Here is a 27158-nt window from a genome sequence, read left to right as displayed (position 1 = left end):
TACTGGGCATTTCATCTATAAAAAATTACTCTGAAAACACGTGATTTAGCCATTTTAAATCTCCTAAAAATGCAGTTTAAAAACAAAATATGGAAACAGAACTAATCATCTGCCCTCAGTGTATTCTTAAACGCTTTTCATAAATAAAAATCACTCCGATATCTTGCAGTTTTCAAATCGTGAGGTATCTTCTTAAGCTCTGCACACAGTGTGTGCGCCCGGGTAGGCGAGACACTCAAGCAGCACTATCCACCTACTTTCAGAATGCCTTGCTTCGCGGAGGCTGCCAGTGATGGGAACATCGTAGAAGTTTCAGGAGCAGCTCTTGTGGCTGCCATGACATCACAGATCAAAGTGAACGCGAGCACAAATAATTATGTTGCAGGAATCTATTCCAAAAAGTTGGACATTTTTCACCAAAGTTTTATTTACAAATCAGTAGTGATGGGTCGGATCCTAATTTCCTCGAATTCTGACCTCAAATTCGAATCTACAAGAGTACCTCAAATTCGAATCTACAAGAGTACCTCATATATACCACTACAATCCAAATCTAGGTGTCAAGGGTCAAAAATACAATAATGTACAAGAAATGGAAAATGTTAATAAGGTGTTAAAACATTCAACTCCTTAATTGTTAGTTTCACTTACTAATATTGAAAAATCAATAAATATTCTAATATTATTTATATAATTACATATCAAAAGTACAATATCTTGGCAAACATTAATAGAATAGGCCTAGGATACTCCAGACTTATCAGTGTTGAATTTTTTTATTTACTAAATTTCCTCCAATATTTTTCTTCATATCTTTTCCTTGAATATTGAATCTTTCAAATACGGAGGATTTGAGGATTTTACTGGCCCATCCCTACAAATTAGTTTTGAAAGTGAATGCTTTTATTTACAACTACTGCCAATTAAAAAGCTTCTCCAGGTAGGGAACTCATATCTGAGGTCCAAATGGCAAAACTGAGGACAAAAAGTATCACTTAAGAGTCAAGCTGAGTTACTAAGGTACTTACCGGAGTAAAAGGTGTAAAACTAATTTCCAACATATCAGCAACACCAAGATCAAAGCATTTTTCAACTACATTTACTGTGAAAGCAGAAACAGTATCTTCAATAACTTCGGTACGTTTCTTTTTTGAGGCATATAATTGGGGTTTCACTTCTGCTTTCCAAATACATGGTACCCAACCCCTACAAAATACACCAATTTGTTAATTTGGGTTGACATAGCACATAGAAGATACATCTATATGTACTTATAATATGTAACAATCATGAAAGAACATGTGAAATCAATTATATAATTATAAAGGTTATTTTGGTAATGAAAAGTGATAAACTGGCAACAAGAAAAAAAGTCTGTCTGGTAATTTATTAAATTATCACACAAAAATTGTTCAATGTATTCTTATAAAATTTAGGACAAAGGATTTGAATTGAACTAACATATAGCATATAGTGGAATTTAGCATAATAATATATATATGTTATTATGTATTATTTACAACTCATTTCATCTCAAAAAGTTACACTGTACTTGCAGTAAATACACATTTTATTATGCACACCTTACTCTATATTTATTTCATTCAAAGGAATTAATCAAAAAAATACATAGTTTAAATAATAAGTTATTACAATTGTAGAATACTTTCCATACTGATAAATTACAAGGTTATTGATTTAAAGTTTCAAAGACTAATAGATGGCAATGCATGCATCTTAAAATTCCTTATCACTACAATGCAGGTAAAGCTACATATAGCCAATTATTGGTAGGTAATTCGTACATGTAACAAACTGACATCGTCCGGGCCTACGGCCCCTGTAAGTCCGATATGCCACCGCCCAAACACTATCCACCCTCCATTAAAACCTCCCGCCTACTCGTGCGTACGTGTGCGTGCGTGTGTGTTCGCCCGGCAAGAGGGCGTTGTCGAGCCAGTGCGCCGCACCCCTAAAAACATAAGTATATATAACTGTGTTGTTTGTTTTTATATTCCCTAAGTGCAACGTGACGGCAGATCGGCCGGGAGAGTTTTATGTACTTTTATTTTAAAATAATGTATTAAAATATCATAGCGTTTCCGGACATTCCCGAGGAAACCCGAAGCCAGACAATAATTAAATTTAAATCTTAATAATTATAATTTGTACAATCTTTTCTTTTCATTCAAAAATTGTTACATAATTTTCAATGCATTCTTGTCATGTTAATTTAGTTTCCCGTGGCACGAATTCGCTAATATCTTTAAACGGCAATTGTTTCGGCGGGAGGACGCCATGTTAGTCGAGCGAGCCATGACCTCAGCCCAGTCTTCCGTCATCAACGACCGAGAGCAGACGCATCGGCACTCCGGGGACCTCACCGCTTGTATTCTCTGCCAAGTAATTCTGTTAACTTTAATCTCATCTCAATCGCTTTCTTTTAGTTCTCGGAGCAGCTCTCGGTTGGGGGACTGCTTTATTAATTAATTTATGGCCAGTCTCGGTCTTTTTCTGCGTACTACGTAATTCAATATATATATGACCACGTGGTGGCTCATCACCTATAAACCGATTTGTGCCGCGGGCGTTTTGTATAGTTTCAACCATGTACGTGTGTGAGCGGAATTAGCGGAATAAATCAGGTGTGTGAATTTCACGTATTATTCTTTTATTTTCTATCTGTGTGACCACGTGGAGAGTGACGGCGTGTGGGACGCCTGAGAGCCCACTTCGTAGGGAAAAGCGTGCCCGACGCTGAGAGCGGGCAGGAATTAGTGCTAGATGTTTTCAAGGGGGAATATCACGTCTCACATGGGCGACGTCACGCCCTGAGTTAGGAGTCTCACCGGGTCCACGTGCCGTACCACATGGTGGCGCCCACTAGCAATCCACCGTAAAGCCGACCGATCGACCCCCCCCTGCATCAAAACATAGTTTTAGTTTTCGTTTAGCATTCAAAACCTTTCATTATTTAACTAAACTTAATCCTTTATGAATTTCATGACATTTTGTTTGTGATTGGGCATGATTTAGGACAATTTTAAGGTTTTAAACTTACACTCTTAGCTACATTTGTGAATTCGCTTTGTGATCTGGTTGTTTTGTCTTGCTTGCGTTTACAACATTACATAAATATTTTATAAATAAAAAAAAAGCAGTGACATTATTACTTAAATTTTTAAAATATAGTTTCTGATTGTCTTTTTATTTAGTTAAGTGAGAATTGAGAAGCTTTTTTAATAGGTCCTCATGTAACTTCTTAGTCCTGTTATTTTGCAATGTTCTAGCTGGCGAAGTTCACTTAAGCATAATGTATGAACTAACATAGTTACAATACTCTTACTTCAGATCATTTCCCTAAGTTTTCCCTGTCTCATCAGTTTTTTTTTGCAAATTTAACAGATAAACTGAAATAAAAATTACTTTCAAAATTTTTTTTAACAAACATACATTAATTAAAATTTGACTTCAAAATATTTTCCTGCAACAATATACCATTTAAAATGTTACCATATTGATCAATGCTGTATAACGAACCCTGCCAGTCTGATAAAAATAATGACTACATTACTTCAATAAAACTTTGAAATGATACATTATAGATTGTGCTTAAACTGAAGACTGGGCCATATATATAATTATATGTCAAATTCATACACAGCAAATGAATTTAACATTTAAATACATTCTGTTTTTAAGACAATAAGTACTGCATAATTTTTCACCCCCTGTTTTCCAGATTTTCCTATCTGTAAAAACTCTGGAAACATTCTTTCTAAATTCCATGTGAAAAAGTCGCAGGCATAGCCAGTATATAATGAATATACAACACACTAGAGGTTTAATATCTTACTCATTTTTCACAACTACTGCCATCACTCTTTTGAATCCAGTTTTCACTGTGTCAAAGTCAACGATGAGAGGCTGAACTACCACAGATGGAACTGTGATGAAACCAACAGTAGTTATCGCGATGTTTGCACCACCAGCAACCTTGAAAATAAAACATTTTGTTAATGCAGGTTTGAATTTGTGTTGTTAATCAACATCTGTATTTGATACCGTATAATTAGGAAAAAAACCAAAGTGAAAACGTGCTGCTAATGAAATATGCTACAGCTAACATGTGAACAAAACTGTGCTAAACGTACTTTAACACTTGCTGCACTACTGAAAGTTTGGTTAAAGAAATTCTTATGGAATTAAATTTCCAAATATAAAGCAAACTTATAATTCAAAACTTTCTTCATGATTATGCATATCAAATACCAAAAAGTATCAATGGGTAGCTATAAAACTCAGAACAGTTCATCAATATCTCTACATTCTTAACATAATAAATGAATGCTTTTCCTATCAATTCATTACTATTGAGTCATTCCATGTCAAGTCCAAATTTTAGCATTCTATCGAGACTCCAGATACTGTGGTTTTTGAAATAAAAACACCCATTACTTAAATTTCTAAAAACAATTATATTTAAATATTTTTAGTTTTCTGGAGGATTTAGATGGATTAATAATAGCATTTTTTTTTTTTTTTGCTGCTTAAAGGTATAACACACAAACTTCCTGCAAAATTTTATGGTAATATATTGAATAATGTTGAATTTTTTTTTAAAGTTGTGAGTGCAAAAAAAAAATATTCACAGGTGTGTTATCTGGATAGTAATAGAATCAACTGTCCAATTTTCATGAAAATCTGAGGTGGGTGTCAAATTTACTTTTTATTGGGTGATTTGACTGTTGTGATTCAAAGCTACATTTATAATAAAAATTTATAAAGTAAATAAAAGCAATGTAACATAAACACATTTTCCATGAGAAGCATCTGCAAATTACCTCCAGGATAACAGAGAGGCTGAAATCTTCTTTGTTCGTAGAAAAATTTTTTACTGGTGGCTTCCAAGTAAACAATAATTCAGCTGAACCACCAACAGATAAATTTTGCTTAGATAATCCTACGGAAAAGCCATACTCTTTCCCACTGTTGCTTTGGTCCATTTTCGCCAGCTTCACGTACAAGTTTGATGGCGCAGAATTGGTTATCAATACAGCATAACTTACTTCTGTTCCAGCAATGACTGCTCCTACATCTTCAACATTTGGTACAATAAACTTTGATTAGATAAATTCAAGTTATCCATTCAGCTATCATCATAAAGTTTTTGTTTTGCATATAACCCTACCTCTAAGATCTATTTTTAAATTGTGTACACCTCAACTGAAAAAAGATTTGTACAACAAATCAATTATTATTATTATTATTTTTTAAATGTCTATTAGTTCTGTGAATGTTATTGCAACCTGGACTGTTGGTGACTAAGTAACAATTATCATAAATAAATATTAACCTGCTATTGACAGTTAAGAGACAGAATTATTTCAAAAGTATACACCAAACCCTCACTTAGCAAAGCTAATGCATTCCTAAAAATGTTAATGTTATCCACAATTGCATATTCTGAAGCATTGGTTTCCATAAATAGCAACGTTTAATTTACTTATTTTTTTCCAAAATGTGTTGTGTGGCATAACAGTACTCCACTGACTTGTGTTACAATGTACCAGTAATCATCTGCATGTATCAATAATCACATGCATCACGTCTTTTACTATCATAAACCCCACGCAACAATAGCAAGTGTTAGCATCATGTAACCGGGATAACCTCGGTCAAGCCTCATTACTTGCACGCTCCATTTAAACAGTAAAACACACCTCCCTGTGCCATTGCAGCTCGCCCACAATTTGCGGATGTACCGCTACCTTCAAAAACCCAACCCTGGTCTCGGCACAGAACGGTCCAAAACACGAACAACAGTTTTCGTGAGTATACACCGAAGCTATGCCAACTTCAATAACATTCTGCTTTGCAAGACGTTTGCCAACATGAAAAACATCTCTGTCAAAAGTTAAGCTTGAGCCCAAAGCTCTGACCCACTGGCTGTACGAGCCCAAACAGTAAAAGTAGCTTTTCACAGGTGCATGATTTCCAATTATGTAAATTTAAAGGTGCTGTAAAAATATAATGTTACAAACTTATGAAAACAAATACATGGGTTGCTTAGTATGATTTAATCCTCTGGGAGACAGAAATCATCTGTCCCGATCCAGGTCTAAAGTGGTTCCGAAACCAATTAAGATCATATTGTATTAATTCTTTATTCCACAGCAGCACCCTATTATTTTGTAACTGTCTTTTTGAGGTCCCTTTTAAATGTGCAAAAGAACAAATGAATTTTACATGTAGGTAGTACTTTATATTTCATTATTTTCAAATACATTATTAATTTTCTATGTGAACAAATATTAATAATACTTAAGAAAACACTAAACCATTTTAATTGGCAAGTTTTAAAAAAACATTCTGCAAGTTTCATTTGGTCATACCGTTAAAGAAACCAATGTAACACTTACCCAATGTATATGGAGGAACATACAACTCTGGAATGGGCTTAGTTTCATTTGCATAGCCGATATGGAGAAGAATGTGTGGATTGTTCACAAGATGTTTGTAGGCAACCAGTCTCTCTACAGCAAGCTCAGTATCAGCTACACTTGGATAACTATCCTGGCAAAATAATTGAAATTATTATAGTACATAGTGAACAAAACTAGGAAGATATTAAAATTAAGTGGGGTATTCTAATGCCCATACATATTTAACATTAAATTTAAATTGTTTCCGAAAAGACTGCATTTCACAATATATATTAGAACCTCAAATTTAAATTCCCCCTACAACCATATTTTTTTGTTCCCCAACTGTGTTCCTGTTATTCAAACCACAAGAAAAAAATATTTGCCCCAAATTACACTTTTCTACTTCCTGCATTTGGTACTTTTTTTTTCTATCGCCAAGAAAACCACCCTTTGCCAGCGGTGAAAGAGAGACATTTTATTGTGTCACATTTCTTCAATTTACTGAATATTAAATGAAACACCTTGAACATTTGTTGACAATGTTGTGGAAACAATATTTTTATTCTACACCAAAATTTCAAAACGTAACACTGGCGTTACACTTCTTTATTTTTATATTGCAGACATGATATATTGTCACAGAGCTAAATTTCAGGGTATGGTGTTTTCTGAAGATACTTTTGATTTGTGGTCGAAGTTAGTTATTTTCAGTGTAACCAACTTTGTTTTCGAGATTGAAGATTATTTTGTTTTGATTTTAACATTTTTATTTGGCTTTTGATTTCTCTTAAGACAGATGGTATTGAATAGGAAAACTTGCGAGATATTTCTGGGCAGATGTGAGCACGTGAGGTCAGGATGAACAGCTACGTGTGGGGCGCATGGAGTGTGAGTGGTGTGCTGGGAATGACCTGTCTTCAGTCGGTGTGTTCAGGCATGCTGGCTGAAGGAAGGGGAGGTTTCCAGCTGGCAACTGTCCAAGCAGTGGTCTTGAGCGAGATTGTTCTCTTAAGGCCAGCTCTATGAGCGTATGTGTATGTGTGTGCACGCGCGCAAGAGTACGTGCGTGTCTAACTCCGCCACAGCAAGAGGCATGTGTAGAACAAGTGCCACGTTCCTCAATAATATTTCATCACTGATTAAAATTATAATTGTTTCTTACTTCTTATTTCATGCCCTGGAGTAGTTATGCATTTCAGGTAAATTAAATACGAAGCTGCACCATGCATTCCGCTTGGGGTGTTTATTTTTTGTTTTTATTGTTTATTTAAATAATAAATGCAACCATGTCTGGGTTTCAGTGCAATCTTGTTTCAAAGGTTTATATAGTTTTGGCCATGGCACAATTTCGAGTTCGACCCAACGGTCATCCAGAGGGCGAGAAATTGTCTTCCTGCCACCAGGGCACGCAGTGTTCCGCCCAGTCTCGCTAGATCGTCAGCGCTCAAGTAACATCCGCTATCTGCTTGATTATTTCTAAACCTTAACTTTTCTTTTTGAGGCCTACTACAGGTGATAAGACTGTTTTGCCTAGACAATATTACTTTTTCTTGCTAATTTTCGAAATCATCAACGAACTTGCCCTTTCTAGTACACAGTCCAGGTTACGTGGCATCCTGGACAGCACATAAACTGATTGTGTGCTGTAGGCTTTTATTCATGATAATTTTATGACGTAAGTTTTAAGATCTCTGTGTAATGATCATGGCAAATAACTATCATCTTACTGGAACACCAACCAGCTACTTTAAAAAGACCACGTGTGTATATCTGAGAGAAAGTAGCATTGCAAGCTACTGAATTGATTGGTTGTCAAAGTATAAATGCAGGAAGCATTTAATCTTATATTTATAAATTAACACAGCATATTTTAAAACATACTTACATGTAGATGTTCCATTTTCTTATAGTATGAGACATTTAAACTAGATTATAGGTCATAGGCTATTATGACAAATAGATCTGAAACACTCATTGTTTGAAATATAACATGTAGATAACTATCATCGTACCTTTTCACACTCTAATACCCAGTCAACCAGCATCAACTTGTCATCAAGAAAACACTTATTGAATGTAAAGTTTTCTAAACCAGCATCTGTAGCTTTTTCTGTATGACCGTCTTCTGCAACTTTGTCAAGAGAACCATTTTCTGCAACTTGTTCCAGAGAACCATTTTCTGCAACTTGTTCCAGAGAACCATTTTCTGCAACTTTTTCCAGAGAACCATTTTCTGCAACTTTTTCCAGAGAACCATTTTCTGCAACTTTTTCCATAGAACCATCTTCTGCAAATTTTTCCAAAGAACCATTTTCTGCAACTGTATCTTTGTCTACAGGATCATCATTTGTAACATTTTCTTTAAGATTATCATCTGTAATGATTTCTGGAGGATGCCAACCATTCTCAATAGCAGAAATGGCCTTGTATCCCATTGCTTCGGGTAGAGCTAGCAATGCAGGTCGAGGAAGATCCACATACAGTTGTGGAATCGATCCAAAACCTTCTACACGGATTGCAACAGGGTTGAGATATGCTATCTGAAAACATACCAAAGAGACATTCATCCATAATTAGTGATAACTGAATTTTCACTGCAGTACATAAAATTGCATAAATAATCATACATTTTGTAACAGCATTATTTACTTTGCAGCAAAGAAAAACATAAGGCATATTGGATGTATACTGTTACAAATTATGTACATTCATTTTATATATATATACACACACACACACACACACACACACATATATACATATATACATACATATACACACACACACAAAGACATAGATTATTTATGATTGGAAACTGTTCAGTAGTATTAAAAACATGATATATTCTGAGACCTCTCTTTATGAAAGATAATGCCGGTCCCTCTACTACAGAGCTCTTCTCCACAGGAAGTTAACCTCAATCCTCTTTTTGTCTGTTTTCTGTGCTGCTTTATTACTGTGTAGAAGAGAGTGAAGCCAGCCCACTTTTCTCCGTCTCTCCCCTTTGGATTTACGACCCCTCCCAACAACAAAAGACAGGTGTGTATCCCATCCTCCCTACAGTGTTCTATTAAACCAGTCTTCTTCCAGAATAGAAAAAAAAGGGCAGCAAGAGCTACCCTTTCTTGTTAGTTTCTTTTACAAAAACTAGCACACACATTACAGTCCTGCGATAAATTGAGGAATTCACTTGGGAGCTGAAGAATGTAAAAAAAAAAACCAGGCTTTGAACTGCACCTTTCAAAGCACCAATGGCTGTAGTTTTGTCATGGAATGATGCATTTGAAAGCTGAAGGATCTCACGCAAGAAAACAATAATGTTGAGTCACAGTTGCATCTTAAGAACCTGTACAAATAGACACCTGGAGATAGTGCCAGTTCAGGGTCATTTACAAGTGTGAAGGAGGAAGGGAGGGGGGGGGGGGAGAACCGCCAACACCGCTAAATGGCTTCACGCACTCACAGACTATACTCCCTGGTTTATTTCTAGATTTTCCCTCCTCTAGCCGAATGCCAGCCAGCAAGTCACATCACTCGCCAGCACCAGCTGTGGCGGGCAGACGAGCACAATGGCACCATTCATAGTGCTTTTCATCCACTGCTCAGACATTTTAACTAAATCATTTATACTTACTCGTAACATACTATTAAAAATAACACAGGAGAGTTTTTAAAACACACATACTCAAGACGACACACCACAATTATACATTTTTTAAACTCAAAGTTATAAATTTGCAAAAGAATCGCACTAAACTTTTTAACACTAAAAAAATGTGAACAATATGTGGGTAAATACGGTATACAGAATCTTTCAGTAATTACGTATAAATACGAGGTGTATTTTTTTTTTTGTAAGTACCATTTTTTAATTCGGCCGCTGCAGTTGGCATTCCACGAAAGCGAGCTGTGTACCTACATGTGCTGGTCAGCGACAGATGCTATTACGTAAACATTCAACCGTTTTTACATTCATTTGTGAGTTGATTGTGACTGTGAAATAAAATCTGCGGTTTGTTTTCTTAGTGCTTAAGACGTAATAAAGGCTGAAATTCATCTTCTGATTAGTGAAATGCATGAGGAAAACATTATGACTGATGGTATGGTAGGAAACTGTTTTGGCCACATGAGGGTTCATAATGAGGAAAGAAGTAGGCAACCTTCAGACATTTCTGAAGATTTGGCACAGAAAATTGACAAAAAAGTGAAAAAGAACAGACTTTTACGATTTTGTCATTATCTGAATAATTTATCCATACATTTCACTGATCTGACTATGAATTTCAGCGACTGCCATGTTTTTAGCACTAAGAAAACCAACCACAGCATGTATTTCATAGTCAGAAGTATTCTCAATCTGCAGAGGCATTTTAAATATAAACTAACGTAATGGTTTCTGTGGTTGGCCAGCAAATGTAGATGCACAGCCTACATGTGCGGAATGCAGACAGCAGCCGAATTTAAAAACGGTACTTACTAAAAAAACAAAATCCTCGTACTAACTATTATTATTAAGTTTTGTGTCAAAACCTTGACCAGAAGATTTTTACTATCAAAATTAAATAAGTTATGAAGTATTTAAACTGTTTGGACAACCTTTAAGCTATGTGTAATTTTTTAGCTGAACAGAGTAAATTTGAATTTTTCACACAAAAATAATTCCCGTTGAGGTAAATACTTAAACACAAAAATTTTTTGCTACATATCATTTACAATATTTACTTACTCGTTTCAACTTCCCAGCCTACAATTGGAAAAACGTGACTTCAGCAAAGTCCTGGTATCCAGAACGTGACTGGATGCTACTGTGTTACAGGATGATGCCAATCGAAGAGGTCTTCACGTACGTACCTCCAAATGGAACTCCCCCACGAACTTCCCCGAGGCGCCCGGTAGGAAAGTGACGGAGAGCGCGATCTCCCCGCCGGCTGGCAAGTGCCCTGACATGGGTTCCACCCCGAACATGCCGTGCAGGGGGTCGCTGTCCGACTGGCCGTGCCGCACCGCAAAGTCGAAGGGCATGTTCCCGGGGTTCCACAGAACCACCACGTCCTGGCACTTCTTCAAGAACACCTGTCAGCAACAAGCATCAATCATCTACGTTGCAACTGGCGATGCATTCATTCAAATACACTTCAAATTGACTTGGCGGCCGAAGTCACTCCATTCGTAAATACAGTAAAACGTTTTTACGATGTTCCCACACAATACGCTGTAGCATTGTAAGCCCTTACCCTTTTTACCTATAAAACATTGGCATAAATAGTTTTATTGGTTAGGTTTTCTGTTTCAATGTAAATAACGGTTGTTTGAGTGTTTCAGAGGTAGTCATATGTTAATGTGTTATTTTGCTCTAATTTCTCATTAGATCATGTTTTTAAATATGCCTGTTAATTTAAATTTGAAAAGCTGCTAAAATGACAGGACTACAGACTGACATGATCTACATTCCACGATCAGCAATCATCATCCTCATTTCCGTTTTCTTAGTATTTCCAAAGACAAGAGTCCATCAGTTTGACCGTTTATTACGCTAACAAACAAGGTTATCGAACCATTAGCGACATGAGTCATGAACAACACCGCTAGTTTCAATACCACAAACAATTCAAATATGTTATAGTAGCGAGGTTCAGAAGCCTTACCTACCATCAACACGTATGGAAAGGAGAAGTAGAGGTTACAAAAGAGCTACGAGAACAGGTAGAAGCATTTGTCAGAGCTCAGCTACATTTCGCGACAGAAAAACGTAGTAAAAGCCAGAGGAGGAACCAGATCACGAAGCTCACCATAGGAGAATTAGTTTTAAAAGAGACTAATCCAATGAGCAAGTTATGGGAAAATCTGACAAAAAAATTATTCTTACTTTATGAAGAACCATACTTAGTATATGACCAGGTACATGAAAATTGCTACACATTGAAATATTTGAACAGTGGAGAAGTTATAGATAAGCATATATAATCTGACACAGCTACGACTATACAAGCAACCAAACATGTAAAAAATTAAGTTGAACATTACAAAGTTTGAGTCGGCATGTAGGTCTAGATTTCTGTGAGCTATGACAGGAAACCGAAATACTATTTGGCACTGATTTACTTTTTAGTATCATGTTGCATCACTGAAGTAATTACACATTGGAGCGGCTAATTGTTTATTTGTTTACAGCGTAATGGATACCGGTGCGGACATGTTTGTGCGTAGAGCACTTCAGCGATTGTTTATTTGTTCACCGAGGATATAGGCCAGTGCAAACTTGTTATGCAGGCAATATACTTTCGTCGATAGTCCACACCCATGGAGGGTAGTGTCGACTTGTATTCAAGTGGAAAGGTGGTGTTTATTAGCCCTGTGCGAAGATTTGAGCAATGCCACATATTCAATCGTCCTAGAAGACATTAATAAGGTTTCGAAAATTATTTTGATTCTGCCAAACATCGACTTTACTGAAGACTAGTTCCTGCAGTGGAACTCATCACTACTGCCAGTGCTACATCAAGAAATGTTTGTTTACAAGATGGTAGAGATTGCTGTAGGTTTGTCTAGCAAGCACGTCACTGATAACTTATAACAAACTGAGAAAGTTATTTCTAGTCACATTGTTTCATACATACTAGATTGACACAACCATTACTATAGAAAAGTTCACTATGATGTGGCCACTTAACTACTGATTACACCTAGACTTTGAACAAATGAACATTTTAAAGCACATATGGCCGTCAATTAGCACTACCGCTTTAGAAGAGACTAAAATACGAAACTCACCATTTTATTTTAGACTACTCATTCTTCGCGCTATGTACATAGAAGATTCGTGCATTAACATAACCTTCCACCAAATGTTTTTATAGCGTAATTCTAACACAAAGGTAAAATCAAACTTTTTTTGTTGTCTGTGTTGGATATGCGACATGTATACACAAACCACTTTATATGTTGTATACGAAATGTGCGTAGTGGGAAGAATGACACGTAAATGAAACCTAAAGAAATGTTAGCTGCGGGAAAACGTAAACACTGAGAAATCAACACTGTAGTCTCAAACAATTAAAAAAAATAGAGTATTTACATCAAAGTAACGACAGGTGACCAGAGCAGATAACCAAATCAACAAAATACATTACCTGACTGCCGAAATCAACGCGTTCCCTGCTGAGGCGGTACGTGACCCGGGACGCCGCGGCGCTCACCCTGACGGTCTCCGTCGCGCCGCCCCTCACACTGCAGCGGGCTCCCACGCTGGCCGTCACTGCGTCCTCCCCGAAGAACGACACCCACATCACCGTCGACTCGTACGGCTCCAGGTGGCCGCGATGAGGCGTCACCTCAAAATACTGGAAAGGGGGGGGGGGGGGGGATAGCCTACAATGTTAACTAAGAATTCTGACAAACATGCAGTTTAAAAAGGTTTTATGTTTACAAGATGTCTACAAGTACCTGGAGAAGGTAATTTTTCAGGACCTTTCCAATAAATTTTCTCAAATAATTTCTAACACAGAGTAATATAATTCACAAAATCAAACAAAATATAAAATTCACAGAAGTTTTGGTCGACACTGCAGTCGCCATCATCAGGGAGCAGTTACCTACTGCTCCCTGATGACGGTGACTGCAGTGTCGACTGAAACGTCTGTGAATTATTCGCCAAGGACGCGGCTAAAACCCAGAAGCCAAGTTACTTCAGACAATGGCCGTGAAAGCCTGCGATCATTATTGAAATATAAAATTAATCTGCTATTTGTAGGATCGTGCAGATTTCTGTTAGAAAGCTAAAACCTTTATAGAGAATATTTCCACATACATAATTTAAACGGAGAGTCTCCAACTATTTATATGTATTTTGCGACTATAAACTGAAAAGAGGCCTCAAAAAACAAAACAAGTTAGAAAAAGGCTGCTTCTAAATCAAACTTTCTGGACTTCCACCAACAATACTGTTTATTTTGGGGATCAGTCCTTCAGTTTCATTACTTTTCCATGACTTAAATGACCTGCAGGAACACTGATTAAATTAACTTCCTGAATATCTAGAATACCACTGGACATTGCCATACCAACTAATATATACAGTGTATTTACAGCTTATATTAACATTTTGGAATCAACTCCTTAGTCATCCCTGTCAACAGCTGAGCAAAATTAAACTTTAAAATAGCTTCTTTGATGACTGTTCCAAGTGATGATCTATCACAACAAGAAGTTCCATAATTTAATGCTTTAATGAATAAAAGAACAATCAACAAGAATTCAAAACTATTCAGATTAGCAGGATATAGGTACTCACTGATAAGCCCCATCAATGTAATTCAAACTGAAACTGTTCCTTTGTTTCTAAATTGACAAAGGAAGAGTTTTACCTTGCATGGCTATGCACACAAACTGAAGGTGACAAATCATTCAAGATTATAGCAGGCTCAAAACCCCATGAGTACTGACTCTGTACTCAGAACTTTTAATTAATACCAGGGTTCTGGGATTGAACCCACAATCCACACATTAGTGATTATGACCACCAAGGACACATCTTTTGTATGTAATGTAAAATATAGTAAAAATCTGTAAAGTTTATAAATATAGTGATAATACCACATGTTGGTAGAAACAAAGAAAAAAGCCCCAAGTCAAAATTAAATGAAGACTTCAAACATCTCACCACAGCAAACATGTCTGACCTCTATAAGATATAAAATACAACCCAACAACTTTCTGGACTTTGCAGAGTACCATGTTCTATGGCCTGTTTTACATAGGACAACAGGAAGAAGGGTAACAAGAATTAAAGAATATAAATTCAGGGATTACAAACATGAGAACCACCAAGCAGCCATAGGATAACATTCGTCAATCACCAAGCCCAGCATAGATAATAATTAAAATTAAAAATAATAATTCAAAACAATAATCAACAATTAAAATTACAGGAAAAGGACACTCCGAGAAGACATAGAAAAATTCAAACATCAAATAAGCAACACAGAAGATAGCTACAAGATGAGCAATTATGGGCATCATTAATTAAGGCCCCTCCCCCCCACCTAAAACAGAAAGCAAGAAGAGCAAAGTCACAAAGGGTCTAACCCCAAACGACAAAAGACTGGCAAATACAGAAGCCAATGACAGGAAAGCCATTCCCTGATTGGCTGACACTTGGGCCAAAAGAATGAGGCTGCAGTACCCTGGCAGTATGTTTAGGGCCTCACCACCTTCTAGCTCTCAGTAAATTTCTAAACCCTAATGATGCCTGCTGAAATGAAGAGCGAAACGTTGGTACAATCCCACCACTTAGAAGCTGTTCAACCTCAAAAGCCAAGATAGTATATTAGACAATAGCCACAGAAGCCTGCAATTTACCTAGAGGAAATACAAGTAATGCCGAGTATCCTACGTAAAAGTATTTAATATGTAACCAAGGATCTTATTGAAAGTATTTAATAAATAACCAAGGTTTTTCCAGCAAGTTTATACATAAAACCCACATTAAAAAGTTTGGTGTACACAGTTCTGTGGCACAAACATCTGTTACAAAGCAGCATGCACGGGAAATAAGCTGGAATGGAGTTGTTCAACCCAAGCATGTTTCGTACCTTCAAAACTGGCGGTACTTTGATTTCCACGGGCAACACTTCGAAGGCCTCCGCATCACGCTCCTCGACGTGAAAGGGTGCGACGAGCTGGAACAGCCTGCTCTTCCAAGACGGGTCCCCGGCGACCCCCGCGCCGTGTCCGTCCTCTGCCGGCTCGGCGGGCGCCTGGGGCTCGCCCGGACCCCTCAGGATGCTTGCCCCGGTGTCTCCCACAACCATGAAGCTGATGTGCTTGCTGGGCTCGCCAACACTCCTGCTCCACTGGCTGCAGTCCACTTCGTCCTGGAAGGAGAGCTTCGTCACTCGGCAGCACGCAAACGCACATCAGTACATCATCACAAAATTAACAACACTACAGACACTTTTTGAACATTTTTTTTAAATCCCCTGTAATGCCAGAAGAGTTTTACACCAATTGTACCATGACTACATTTATAAAATGTTTTCCGGCTTTTATACACTATGTTTTTTTTTAATAAATAATTTTCTATAATGTCAAATGCATGCTTAATATAGTTCAACTATCAATTGTATGGCAATCAATTTGGTAGGTGATGCTACCACAATTTTTATGGCCTGACTTCTGTCAGTTGGGAAACAAATCCCCATCAGGGTAAATTGTGCAGCCTATAATTCAGGCAGTATCAAACTTAGGAGTGGACCTATTTTTATAAAATATCTGGCAGAGCCTACTCCCTAGTCAGGTTTAATGCTTTATTACTTGATAATAACCATCAAGGAGCATGGCAGTTGGGTATTTTAAATTCTACTCCTCCTACTATATCTTAGTCATCACCCAGCTGAATCAAATTACTGAAAACTGATTAACTGTTTGAGTTTTACACTGCATTTTACTGCACGGTAAAGTTTAAGGGACGACAGAATCACCAGGATCAAGTCTACCGCCAGCCCAGTCTTCCCTGCTCCCAGAGAGCGCAATGCCTTATACATGCCGTGTAGTCAAGGCTATCTTTCTCTGGCACAGAGGGCAACAAGAAACTAAATTAGAGAACACCTGTTCCCTTACAGCTTCCTGCAAGACACACACACACTGTACGAGGTTTGGCGTTCAATATTCCCGGCGAAAAGTTTACTTTTAAAATGAATTTAATTGATAAATTATAAGTAATTTTTGCAATAACTACGTATGTAAGTAATTGTTCAACCCATCCAAATTGTATGGACTGGAGTTGCCTGTCTTTTCTTTCGTGAGGGGTTTATCCTATTAGTGTTTTTTGCTATTATAATTATTTTTGATTATTAATGTTGTAATTTATCCGTCTTTAAATTTTATGTTCTTATATCCCATTGTGTATGTTTTGTGTTTCTGTTCTACTAGTCATTTTTTTGTTCCAGTCACTGTAAGTATCTGGTAAGCTTGACTTGTGTGTTGGCCAACTCTGGTAGAGCTTGCCTACGTTGGAGCCGATGAGGGGAGTGTCCAGATACATACTTGCAGGGACCACTTCTGTTCTTGGTTATGTTTTTCTATTGTCTTTTACTTTCTGTTTTGTACCTAGCTGTATGTGTCGTGCCCATCACTAAAGTCCTAGGCCGTTGGTGGACATGTACAACCATAAAATAAATAAAACGTGAAATTTTTGCATGATTAAATGTTTAAATATACCTAACAAATTTTAAACAAAACATTGCAAGTGTTGGTCAATAATTACAGGGTTGGAATTAATATAAACAAGAGTTAAAGTATAAAAATTTTATTTATATGTATTTATTAATTTTATTCATTTATTCATACATTCCATTGAGCCTTTAATTATGGTAGGTACCATAAGGCTATGGGAAAAGGCATCTGTACATAAATCCTTGAAATATTTACATCTTGCATACTTAAATCAAAGTGAGACATTGAAAAAAAGAAATAAACATTTGTAAAAAAGTAATCTGAACATACCTTTAAAATACGCATAAAAAAAGTTTTAGAATTTATAACATTTAGTTTGAACAGACTGAAACAATTTATTTCAAGGATACATATATGTTATAAATTTATGCATGTTTATGCATGGACTAAAATCAAGTATATTACTATGTATTTATATACCATGGAAATTTAAATAACAGTATTATGAATATATTTTTTTTTAGTTTGAAATGGATTTGTAGAAGAAAGACGTAAAACATACAACCACCCCTATTATGTATCACACTTACTAGTGCAATAGTTATTTTATTTATTTTAGTACCAGTCACACAGACCCAAAGTCCAAAACAGGTTTGCTAGTATGTACTGTATTTCTGTACTTGATGGCTAATAAAACAGTATAAGTTCACTAAAATGTTCCAACTCACTACAAAAATCCATGTTGACAAAGATTTAGTGTGCTTGACAATTTCATACCCTTGTGGTCATGGAGATGAGAGTTACATGTACTATACATATACACACCTGCTCATTTTCAGCCAAGACTATATCTGAACTGCTAAGCATCCATGACCAGCTATAGTCAACTGGTAGAGGGCTAACATTCTGCAACATAATATCTTTGCAGCCATTGGTACCAACTGAAATACAGCCAAAGTCGATTTCAGATACCACTTTCACGTTGGGGAAGTTCACTTCACCTCTCAAGGGAAATTTCACCTGGGGAATGAGAAAAATCAAAAATAATGCCAGGATAATTGAAATCCTGTAAAAAAAAAAAAACACGGATAAACCATTTCACTGAAACAGCGACCTCGAATTTTGGTCACATCGTATATTTGTCTTAAGTAGAATTCTGAGCACAAGTGAGGTCTTTGTGTACTGTGCCTCAACTTATCAAAGCATGAACAATACAGCACTGTGTCACCATGCGGTCCTTCTTCGCTTGCTGGAGAGGCGGCAGTTATCCTCTCTTCCCTTGTAATTTATTTTTCTACCCCTCTGCGGCAAGTTGTTCTTTCTTCTCTGTTCCTTGTCCTTACATAAAACTATCACGCAGGGAAACTTGTGCCAGGTTGGAGGAATACATAAGTTGCACTAAGCAGCACACCAACTAAACGAGGCATGCTTTTCACAGATTTAAAACAGGATATTTTCTATAATCAAAGATGGATGCAGCAATATGCGAGCATCTCATGGAGCCGTGGTTGCAGTGTTCGTAACGAAATGTTATGGTTTCAAGCTAGGAAATAAATAGCATGAGAAAATGTGACCGTTAGCATTACGAAAACCTGTTGTGACAGACATGTTAAGATTACTTTCACGTACGTTACTAGTTCACTGTCTCATTTACAACGGCAGAAGAGGGAAAGTTGACTCAACACTGCTCAAAATAGGATCGCGCAAACCGTGCACACAGAAATTCTAGCAGTTTTTTTTTTTTCTGTATCCCTTCCTCCAGCCGAATGCCAGCCAATCACGTCAATCACCGGCATAACGGCTCGTGGAACAAACCAGATGGAGGCTAGAGATGTGAAGCAGCAGTCAGGGGATCCCTATCCCCCTCTTGTTTAAAGCATGACAGCTGAGGGGGTGGGTGACATGAAGGGTCGGACCAAACAGCTTTCTGACACTGGAAAAGGGTGGTCAAAAATATGGAACGGCCGAGCGAAGAAGTGCGCAGGAGCGATGCCATCTTATTTTTACAACTTCAGAATACAACATACGAATAACTTAACTAAATATGAGCATGGCTAACCAGAAAACTGGATAATCTGTGCCCAAATAATTGAGAGTATACTGTACTACGATAACAACTATATTTTATACATGAATGTTTATAATACCCATTAATTGAGAACACCAGTGACTAAATTTTTATAGTTAGAATTTTTTACAACTGTTGTTGAGATAAATTACAGAGAAAAATTTTCATTAAAAATTATGTATTTTACTTTCGAAAGGGAGATTTTTTATAATTTCACTATTTGTATAAGTATGTAAAATTTATCCTAGATCTTATTACTTCTGTATAATTTTTTTTTTTTAATTTCAAAATCTTATTGACAGTAAGGTCATTAACGACAACCACACACAACACACATAGAGCAGGAAAAATGGGAAAGAAAACTGCCACAGGCTACTTTAAGTAACTATCCCAATATGTGTGAAGTAATTTTTGGAAACCATTGAAAGCTGAAATAAGGATGGCTGGAAAAAAAGTTGAACTCGAGTTACCATGATTATAATTCCAGTGCTTCACTTTTCTCACTTAAGAAAAATTGCACCCTAAGAAAATGTTGCTTGGCAGGCAGATTTTCTCTTGTGTATGGCCATGAAAATTTGAAGCATTTAGTAAATATGTTACAAAATTAATAAGTTACCAAGAGATAAAATATTTTTACACCTAGAGCAATAGTCTAGCTGGTAAACACTAGAAAAAAAAAACCTTGTAAATCAAAAGTTATGATCTCTAAGTTTTGAAATGAGATTTACAAGAAAAATATTGAACTGGCTTCCATATACAAAAAATGTACAAGATACCACATTAAAGTGCAATGCTTATTTGGCTTCAAATATGTACCTTCTTTAGTCTATCAATAAGGTAAGTTCTATGAGAAAAACTTAATTTTTGAACTTGCAAACAACAAAAGGTTATAAATTTATCACATCACAATATTAGCAAAACAACTGATAAAGACATAACACTATGTTTTCAATACTACAACAGCGATCAATGATAGCCCAGAAAAATAAAATGAGAAACCTTTCGAGCCCGTATGCCATTAGAATGTGCATACACCAAACAACACTTTAGATTTTGTTTAATTATCTTATACCCTGAATAAGAAGCATAATTTTTTTGATATGAAATGTCAGTGCACTATTGTATTAATGTCTCCTCTTTCATTTCAAATCAATCCCAGTTCAGGATACCACCTTGTTGCATCACAGCATGGGAAATACTGGATAAGTGTAAATTGTATGCCTTAAAATACTTAAAAGGGCCTAAAAATCAAAGACGCAAACACAAGAAAGTACAAGTACATATTTTGATATGATGGAACTAATGTCTACAGTAACTAACAGTGTGCCGAAATTCAGCTTTACAATATTTTTTTCAATGTGAAAATAATAATTTTCCCGGGCTATAAAGTTTTGAACTAGTTAATTACTTTTTGTGGATGTTCTTCAAAGTGCACTCTTATGAAACCTTCAGCCACTTTAGAATGTCGATCTGCAGCAAATGTGGGATCGAAACATATTTCCAGTTCGGCGGCCGACAATCCTTCCATTCGCAGAGTGGTCTGGGTGACCCAGTCTCCCTTCTCAGAGGCGATGTGGAACGGAGCGTCCGCCTGCAGTACGACAGTCAGAGGAAGGATGGTCTGGTTCGCCAACTGCAAAGTGTCTAAAACAAAGGCGTTGAAACATTTTAGTTCCAGCAAACATGTTACTACTTTCAGCAGTATGTATTTCGCACTGTTTTGGTCAACTCTGAAGAGGCAGTTATTTATTTGATAATATGTAACAAAATAAAAGTATTTAATGTAAATGGTACAATAACTTACAAAATTAACATCACAATTAATGTATTACTTAGTAATTTCATTATAGTTTATAGATCAAAAGCAAAAAAATTGGTGAGAATATTAAAATAAATTTACATTGTGAAGGATTATCAGAATATCATATTTTTGTGTTATATTAATGAATCAATTTAGGTTTAACATCTCGTTGAAATTGAGGTCATTATAAATTATGAGTTGTGATGAGACGAGCACGTAACATTAATGGAATTGATGGGTGGAGGAAATGACAAACCCCTGAAAAAAACCAAAAGCTCACAGCAATGATAGCCACATTTTCCATTTGAAAAAAAATCATAGTTTGAATCCAGATCATCTTGGGGGGGATGCAAGGAATCCGAGAACTCCACCAGCATGGTCTCGCTGTATTGTATTGTATTGTATAAATCACTGGTTATATGATGATACCCGTGTTTGAACTAGTAACCAGGTGGTGTTCATACAAATGAATATTTCAAACTCAGTTAACGTAATCAATAAAAAATCAAACAAAATAGTTTTTTTTTGTTTTTGTTGTTTTCAATGGATGATTCTTGCAGAAGAAATTGCCAACTTAACGAAAAATTGGAGACTTTTACATTAAGTTACATATTTTAACATTCAGACACTTCAAGGTACAAAAAAAAAAAAATTAAACTCAAGAAATGTTTACAAAGTAGTAAATATTGTTAGTTATAGTTAATTTTCTTTTAAAAACTTGTAATTTGGGAAGTGCTGTCATATAATACTACAATGGCTTTTGATGAAAGCTGTAACTGGAGCAAGCCCACCTGTAAGTGCTTCAGGCTCATCTTCTAGAACATTTGTGCAGAAAACCAGGTCTGGTTTAGAAAAAACCACGAGCGGGTCCACAAAGTCGGCTGTGATGGAAGTGGAATATATTAGCTGCGACTTGCCAGCATTATCGATAACAGCAGCGCAATACAGCTCCTCTCTCACTGTTTCCGCCCTGAAACATTTGCAAACATGAAGAAAAAAACCTACCTAGAAATAATTACTTTTTCTTCAATAAATACATACATAATATATACATATACCTGTTACATTTACATGCCATTAATGTTTAATGTAACGTGCAACTTTCTCAATAATAATTATTTTTGTTAAAGCATTTAATTTGTGTTAGTATTCAATTCTGCAGTTGAACCAATACCCCACCTGAGTTTTAACTAGTCACATTTTCTAGTTGCGAATAATCCAGGCCTGACTCCACCAAAACTCAAACCCCTGGGGCCCATATGTTAGTGTGTTAGTGTTAATAGTGATGCAAGTTTTTTTTAAAACATTTTTTTTAAATTTTAAATTTTTTTCTTCATTCTTTTCAAAAAAAAAATCCTGTATCCACCACTGCTCAAAACAATGTCCAGCTTCATTTTACTAACAATATTAAAGCTACCCAATGTACTTCAAGCCATACTTTGGATTTCCATGATCTCAATAAATTCTTGACAACTTACCTTTCACTTTTTGCTCTAACAGTTAACTTTGAACTTTCTTCTGGCAATAGACTCATTTTTGCAGTAATTATTTCAAAGTTTGACCTGAAAATAATAACAGCTCATTAGCAATATCATCATAACATATATAAAAGAAAACTCACAGTATTGGTTCTTACTAACAAAAGTACAAACTTTATAGTAAAGTGATGCTTAAGGCAAAATAGCTTATAGATATCTGGAAATGTGTACTTAAAAGTGAGAACTTATTTAAAATGTGGTTAGTAAGGTACCACTGTAATGGACACTATAAAATTCAGTTATGTTGCTGTTTTATGCATCTAAATGTGACAAATTACAGTGAGCTGGCAATGAATTGCCATTAATGCTCTCTGCTAAAATAAAATCAGATGAGATCAAAGTTAAATTGAATAATGTAGAAAGAACATGAATTGCTGCAGAAATAAAATATAGTTAAACCGCTACATAGTGAACCAACTGTTTGTTAAGTCCTGGTCAAAAATATATACAAAACAACGCAATATCACCTCTGTAATATAGGAAACAAAAATTATGTTTTAAATGCTGCTGTAATCAACAAAAACACTGAAATAAAATTTTCACGTTATGTATTTAGCTGTAAAATAACTGTAATCAGTGACAACAATAATGTTGAAATTTTAACTATTTAAAATAATTATTGAAGTTAGGCTATACAAATTATAAGTATTAATATCTATCTTTAATAAAAAAAAATTACCAGCATAAACAGTACAATGATTCATGGAGATTGCAAACCAAGCAATGAAAAGATGGACATGAAGAATACAAAACTTCCACTCTTTCTTGATGACTTAAAATGATGCACGTGTGGTATGTGTTTTTAGTTTTTTAAGTTTTTTTTTACATTATGTCTCACTTCCTCAGATGGCTGACACAGTTGCGTGGCATGATGGAGTTAAGTACATCTATATAAAAATATAATAATGTTATAAAAATGATATATGAATGCAAATGCATTGCACCTATAAGTGGCAAGTACACTCAAAATCTACATGTTGGATCTAGGAATCGATGATAATCAGGTACTGTAAACTTATTTGCCTTGCTTTAACCCACCTCTTTAAAAATTGCTCATGTATAATACACAAAAATATTGTCTCTTCAAGTTGTTATACAGCATAATTACTGTAATATTTAACTACAAAAATGAGCATACTAAAGAAAGAAAGGGACGAGGAAGGCAGAGAAAACAGAATTGTTTAATATTTAAAAATGAATTAAGTTATGACTTTCCTTAGATTTCGTGTAGGTATTCCAACTTTGGTTCTGAGGTCTAAATTATAGTAATCTAAGGCTGGCTTGCAAAGTCATATAAAGAGAAAATTAGCAAAAACTGTGTCACTGCAATGTCAGTCAAGTTTTGATGTGCATGTGACAATTCAAATCACACGTACATCTTAAATGTTCCAGTTGTTTTGTTGAGACTACCAAACTTTTCAGTTCCTAACACTTTTCAGTAAGTAGGATGGTGGCATGCTGCTACATGTTAATTTTATGCTGCAGTTAATCAAATGCATAAATACTTTTCTTTGCCACAAGTCATGAAAAAATAATCCAGCTATGGTATCTAGCCGATACAACATCACATGATGGACATTTCTGGTACGTACTTTTTTGAAATCGTCGTTGACAATTTTCCAGCCTTCGTCACGTCAGGAGTGAAACTCCACTGCAACTGATGATGTTTGGTTCCTTCATTCTTTAATAGTATTTGACGTTCAACCGTCTGATGGCTGGAAAACATTACCAAAAAAATGAATCACTCTGTGAATTACAGTTTTCTGAATATGTTGCATTAGTTTCTATACACCAACTAACTATGTGACAGTACTCATAAAAAAGGAAACAAATATTTGGAACTTTCTCCATAATAAGCTAAGGATGGATAAACCAAATATGCCAAATATTCTATAAAACTTTACAAAAAATAACGTAGCCACATATATATTTCAGCCTTAAATACATGATACAATTATAAGTGCATTCATTCAAATTAACTGATATAGCTATATTGGCAAAACAAAGGAAACTGATAATGTTGATAACCTTACAATTAAGTGAACTACAATTTCACAATAAACTATCTAGATGTTGGGAAATTAATGTCAAATAAGTAGAGGTGTGTGAAGACCAATTTTTTTGCAACTTGAATCAAAGTTGAAGATATGTCTATTGGGAAAACAAAGTTGAATATTAGTTTACTATTTTGGTACATAAGGAAAAAATCCATACATACAACTTCTGAGTGCTTAAGTAGGTGTTTTATCAGCACTTTTTGCAAATTGCACGGTTCAACTCGTATGGTAACGGTCTTGAAAAAAGCAACACTAATCATACTCTCAATACACCTCTCCAGAAAATTTTAAATTTCTGCACAACACACCATTCAGTCAGATTCAATATAAATAAAAAATGTATATAGTATATGTTAAGTTTGTTCAACATCTTAAATCTCAGATCTCTCCCTTGAGCTATTGCTTTGAAATTTTGACACAACGTTATATTTGAATAAGCCCATTTTTTATATACCTATGTCACACCTGACAGGTAAAACAATAGATAAGAATAAAGATATGTAAAAACATAGATTTTTTAAAAATATTTTAATTGCTATAGTGACATATGTAGAGATATAGAGAATATAAAGGTATAAAGAGAAGAGATATATAGACTGAGATAGAGAGAGGTAGATGTATATGTAAATAGAGATATGGAGATACAGGGATAGAGAAATGCTTCAAACGATTGGGGCACTGCAAGCCGGGCATTAGGTAGCAGCAAACGGAAACGGAATGAACGCACCTGAAGATGGTGCCCAAGTTGAGCTCGGGCACCACAGAGGGATCGGCCACTATGCTCGTTCCTTCCCCCTGGGCCTCCATCCTGACCTCCAGGCTGAGACTGCTCCCCACCTGGACGCTCAGTTTGGCCGAGAATTTGCCGACGTCCGTCAGGATCGCGGTGGCGTCCACCCGGAGGACGCTGTTCGGCCCCACCACGCCCTGGTCGGGACTCGCCGTCCACCTGCCGAAACGCTTGCTCTGCAACAAACATCACACCTGGTCAGGGCCGGATTCAGAGGTCTGGAGGCCTCGGGGCAACAGAGGAGCGGAGGCCCCCTGGCCCCAAATTATTTTCCAAATAAAATGAACAATTTTTTTTCAGTCGAGTTTTCCAATAAATAATTTATTGTGAAATCAAGTAGATTCTCTTATTATTTAAAAAAACATGCATAAATATAATCGGAGACAAGAACTATATGAAATTATTGTGGGAGCCCTCCGTTTGTGGAGGCCCCGGGGATTTCACCCCGGTTGCCCTCCCTTAAATCCGGCCCTGCACCTGATGCTCACATACCAGTTACGAACACTACTACCTAGAGCATGTGTTTTCACATATCAATCCTTAATTTAAGATTTTTTTTTTTGGACATACACCACTGCTGGTCACACAGTAGGCCCATGTCACAAGAAATCTTTAATAACGGACAAAAAAAAAATGCAAATGTACAGCAGACAAACCAAAATCAGCCAATGTCTAGAGTTAAAAACAAAGACAGCACAGAAAATTCCATCAGAGAAATTAGAAAAAAATACTACAGCACAAACAGAAACAGTGGGCTGACAAGACAGTCCATTTATGCTGTAATCTTTTTTCTAATTCATGCCACTGAATTTCCGTGCTGCATAAGTTTTTAACTTTTTGCACTTGCTGCTTTTGGCTTGTTTTCTGTGTGTGTGCATATTCCTCTCTTTTGTCCGTTATTGAGGTTTCTTATAAAAATAGTGTAACCAGCAATGGTGTATGTCTAAAAAAAAAAAAATCTTAATATCTTTTCCATTGCAAAAACAATTCAAAGAACATATCAATCCTTGTCAATTTCATAAGTTCTTGTCTTATGTAACAATATAAAAGGCTCTATTTTATTTATAACTTCAAAACTTAACATAATTTATTTTTTCTAATAGAAATAAAGAAAATCATTTCTTAAATTCGATGCCTACAAATACCTAGTAAAATTTTCAGAATATTTTTGGGAGTATTTAATACAAATATTTTACAATCTTTTTTAAACCACAGGGTAAATTTTTATAACAAAAAAAATTAATTATAATACAAAATATAACTATAGTATTCATAGAAATGTTCAGATTTTTGTGTTAGAAAAA

At 35.9% G+C, this 27158-nt stretch overlaps 1 protein-coding gene across 1 annotated transcript in view; it reads right to left on the bottom strand.

Moving 5' to 3' along the window:
- Nucleotides 1-27158, bottom strand: part of LOC134537853 (hydrocephalus-inducing protein-like) — a 184325-nt gene that overhangs the window by 119253 nt on the left and 37914 nt on the right. Inside the window, exons 17-30 of the mRNA XM_063378731.1 lie at nt 25792-26030; nt 24600-24722; nt 22948-23031; nt 22261-22439; nt 21077-21312; nt 18426-18620; nt 16019-16300; nt 13559-13768; nt 11280-11501; nt 8441-8968; nt 6423-6576; nt 4845-5098; nt 3857-3996; nt 1029-1206 (exon numbers count right to left, since the gene is read on the bottom strand). Coding sequence (XP_063234801.1) covers nt 1029-1206; nt 3857-3996; nt 4845-5098; nt 6423-6576; nt 8441-8968; nt 11280-11501; nt 13559-13768; nt 16019-16300; nt 18426-18620; nt 21077-21312; nt 22261-22439; nt 22948-23031; nt 24600-24722; nt 25792-26030 — 3024 coding nt within the window. The remainder of the gene's footprint in view (nt 1-1028; nt 1207-3856; nt 3997-4844; nt 5099-6422; nt 6577-8440; nt 8969-11279; nt 11502-13558; nt 13769-16018; nt 16301-18425; nt 18621-21076; nt 21313-22260; nt 22440-22947; nt 23032-24599; nt 24723-25791; nt 26031-27158) is intronic.

The sequence above is a fragment of the Bacillus rossius genome, chromosome 12 (assembly GCF_032445375.1).
Source record: "Bacillus rossius redtenbacheri isolate Brsri chromosome 12, Brsri_v3, whole genome shotgun sequence".
Lineage (NCBI taxonomy): Eukaryota > Metazoa > Arthropoda > Insecta > Phasmatodea > Bacillidae > Bacillus > Bacillus rossius.
The sequence above is the reverse complement of the archived record's forward strand: the minus strand, read 5'-3'. Positions and strand labels throughout refer to the sequence as shown.